The sequence below is a fragment of the Austrofundulus limnaeus genome, unplaced genomic scaffold (assembly GCF_001266775.1).
Source record: "Austrofundulus limnaeus strain Quisiro unplaced genomic scaffold, Austrofundulus_limnaeus-1.0 Scaffold337, whole genome shotgun sequence".
Taxonomy (NCBI): Eukaryota; Metazoa; Chordata; class Actinopteri; order Cyprinodontiformes; family Rivulidae; genus Austrofundulus; species Austrofundulus limnaeus.
In genome coordinates this window covers 246,322-249,204 of record NW_013952739.1, presented here as the reverse complement: position 1 = coordinate 249,204, position 2,883 = coordinate 246,322, and the positions used below count along the sequence as shown (strand labels likewise).

The 2,883-nt window shown below is 40.1% G+C and overlaps 1 protein-coding gene across 1 annotated transcript in view; it reads right to left on the bottom strand.

Moving 5' to 3' along the window:
• Positions 1-332: 332 nt before the first annotated feature.
• The window catches only part of rps7 (ribosomal protein S7), a gene marked incomplete at its 5' end in the record, with an annotated part of 15,246 nt that continues 12,695 nt past the window's right edge, over positions 333-2,883 (bottom strand). Inside the window, 1 exon segment of the mRNA XM_014022656.1 lies at positions 333-443. Within this exon segment, the coding sequence (XP_013878110.1) occupies positions 366-443 (78 nt within the window). The 3' untranslated portion in view covers positions 333-365.

Below are 2,883 nucleotides of genomic sequence, written 5' to 3'. Positions count from 1 at the left end.
ATCTTAAATTAAAAAACTAATTCTTTGGTCTGTGATGAAGCGCTGATCTTTGCTGTACAAACACAAGAACTGCCATGAATCCTGGGATACCGTCGGCTGTGTGAGACACACTGATCTGTTTTCAGGGTTTTGTCGGCTGGAGGAGTTGAACCTGTGAACTGGGACAGCCTGCAGCACGAGGCAGTGAGGTAAGCAGCTGAAACACACCGTACATCACCTGCACTGACAGACAGCCACTCATTTCAGTCAGGTGTGTTAAAGGTAAAACCTGCAGGACTGTGGGTCAGCAGGAACACTTCTTACATCCTCCTCCTCATTAAGAACCACCAGGAGACAGTCAACAACGTTTATTGTGTCCGGTACATTTACAGCTGGAACTCTGGGAACTCAAACACCACATCTTTTCCTGTCAGCTTCTTGTAGACTCCAGAGAAGGTCTCCACCTGAAACAACAGCACGTCAGCATGAGAACATCAGCAGGTTTCATTCACAACAAACTATCAAGAGTCAGAGAGAAGCTACAGTCCTGTCAGTACTGGAACAGTACTGGAACCAGTCAGACTCTGTGTTCACTGAACAGTGTTGAACTGGAGACAAGAGTTCACATCAGCTTTTATTTCCTGGTATTTACAACATCTGAACCCACCCATTCTTTAAGGACCACGTGACTGACAGGTGTTTGTTGACCAGGTGTTGCCTTCAAGGTTGATGGTTCAAACATTGAATAGATCTGCATAACTGGATTTTAACCGATAAAGGCTGTGTCCAAATTCAGGGGCTGGGTCCTCTGAAGCGGCTGCGCCCACGAGCGCCACCTTGAGGGCCTCAAAATAACAACAGTTTTTAACTTTGGGCCGCAGAGGGCCGTGGGACCGCGTTGATTTTGAATAAGGTGCAATACACTTTCTCACCACTAGTAGCGGTAGTGCACCACTCAGACGTTTAACAACTTTTTTAATATGTAGAAGAACCATAGAAACCTGCCGACCATGGGAACTTATTTTAAATGAAAAGTAGAAGCAAAAATTAAGGTAATCATCAAAAAAGCCAAACTTTGTCAATAATATGAAGTACAGCTTCTGGTTCTACCATGCAGTATTTTAAAAGTTCAAAACATTATCAAATACAGTTGCAAATACCGCTATATTTTAATTTGCACTTTATCAAATTATTTTTTGTAGTTTATTTTTTTTAAATAAAGAAAGTTTAAACTTGTCAAAAAGCTGTTGTTACTGTTAATGTTTGTCACCAATATGAACTGCAGCTTGTTTCCTCCATGCCAAAGTTTAAAAGGCTTTGTACTTTATCAAATTTAGTTTTAGTTTTTCTGTATTTGAACCATTTAAAACATTTTTAATTTATTTATCTTATGCCTACAATTTTAATTATTGAATTGTCTATTTTTGTTATTGTTTATGTTAAAAATATATATATTTGTGTCGATAAGCCTGAGTGGTCTGTTGACTGTTGTATTTGTTCACATAATTGTTGCGGGCAGTTTACAATATAAATAATTGTTTGTCATAATCATGTCTTGTGATTATTTGACAGGAGTTTTACTTTCAAACTCTAAGTGTATTTAATTTAGTTATAATGTAAATACAATAAAAATTAAACCAAGATTTAGAATAATTATCATTTTGATTCATATAGTTAATGTCTGACTGGGCCTCGGGCCACTTTATATTCAATAAATTGGGCCTTGAGGCCAAAAAGGTTAAGAACCCCTGCTCTGAAGGACCCGGCCTAACTGGTCTAGGTGGGCAGGGTCCTTTGTAGACCATGAAGACCGGAAAAAAGTGGCTGAACTTGGATTGTCTGGTCTCCTGTCCTTACCCCGGCATGTGTCCTGTCGCCTAGTGTGACAACGCTAAACAGAAGCAAAACTACATCAATGTAGCAAAATATTCATGTATTAGCATTAATATCAAACTAAATTATTTTAAAGGTAATATTTGAACTAATTAACCAGCTGTAGGTGCACAGTTATTTCTCTATCGCATAATATTAAAACATGTCGATACAAATGATAAAAGCATTAACACCAGATTTTTATTTAAATCTGTCCTTTCTCTTGCTTCATATATTACGAGCAGGAAAAAATCTCTAGCATTATGAGATATGGTGGACCGAGCAGATCCATCGTCCCTCAAATTGGTGAAAAAAGGACGATTTGTCGGATGCATCAGAGGAATCTGAATTTGAACAGCCTCCAGCTCGACACTGATGAAGTAGAGGACAAATCTGTCCTTCAGAGGACCCAGCCTATGAAACTGGACACAGCCAATGTAGGTTTTTCTTGTTATAGAGGATAAACATGAAGAGCAGAGAGCGGTTTGTGGGAGAAAAGCTGAGCAAAGAATTAAAATCAGAGAAAGCAGCTGAAACTAGATGTGACAGAAGCTGTGGTAAAGTCTGAACAGCATCACCATGAAGAATCAACAGTTTGGTGTTGATGGGCTGGAGGCAGTGAACAAGGGTTACACCACCAAATATCAAATATTTACTTTATGATTTGTTCCCTTATTTCTGCTCCCCTACAGACGCTGTGCTGTGATACAAACACTGATAAATCCTCTACATGTTCCAGGAAATAAAAGCTGACATTCACAGCTCGTCTCATCTTTGGATCTTAAACACAACACAAACAAAAACACTGAAATACTTTTACAGGACTGTAAGCCTGTGTCCTGCATGGTTTGTCTCCCCAGTCACGGTCCCAAAGGACTCTGGGAAGGTGTAGGAATATACAGGACGCTGGTCCTCACCAGCAGCAGCCGGGGACACAGCTTTCTGTCTGACATTGTGGAACGGGACTGTACGTCTCAGCTCAGAGCTACGCTCCCATACGCCACCAGGACAGAGCCAGGAGACATGTCTCCT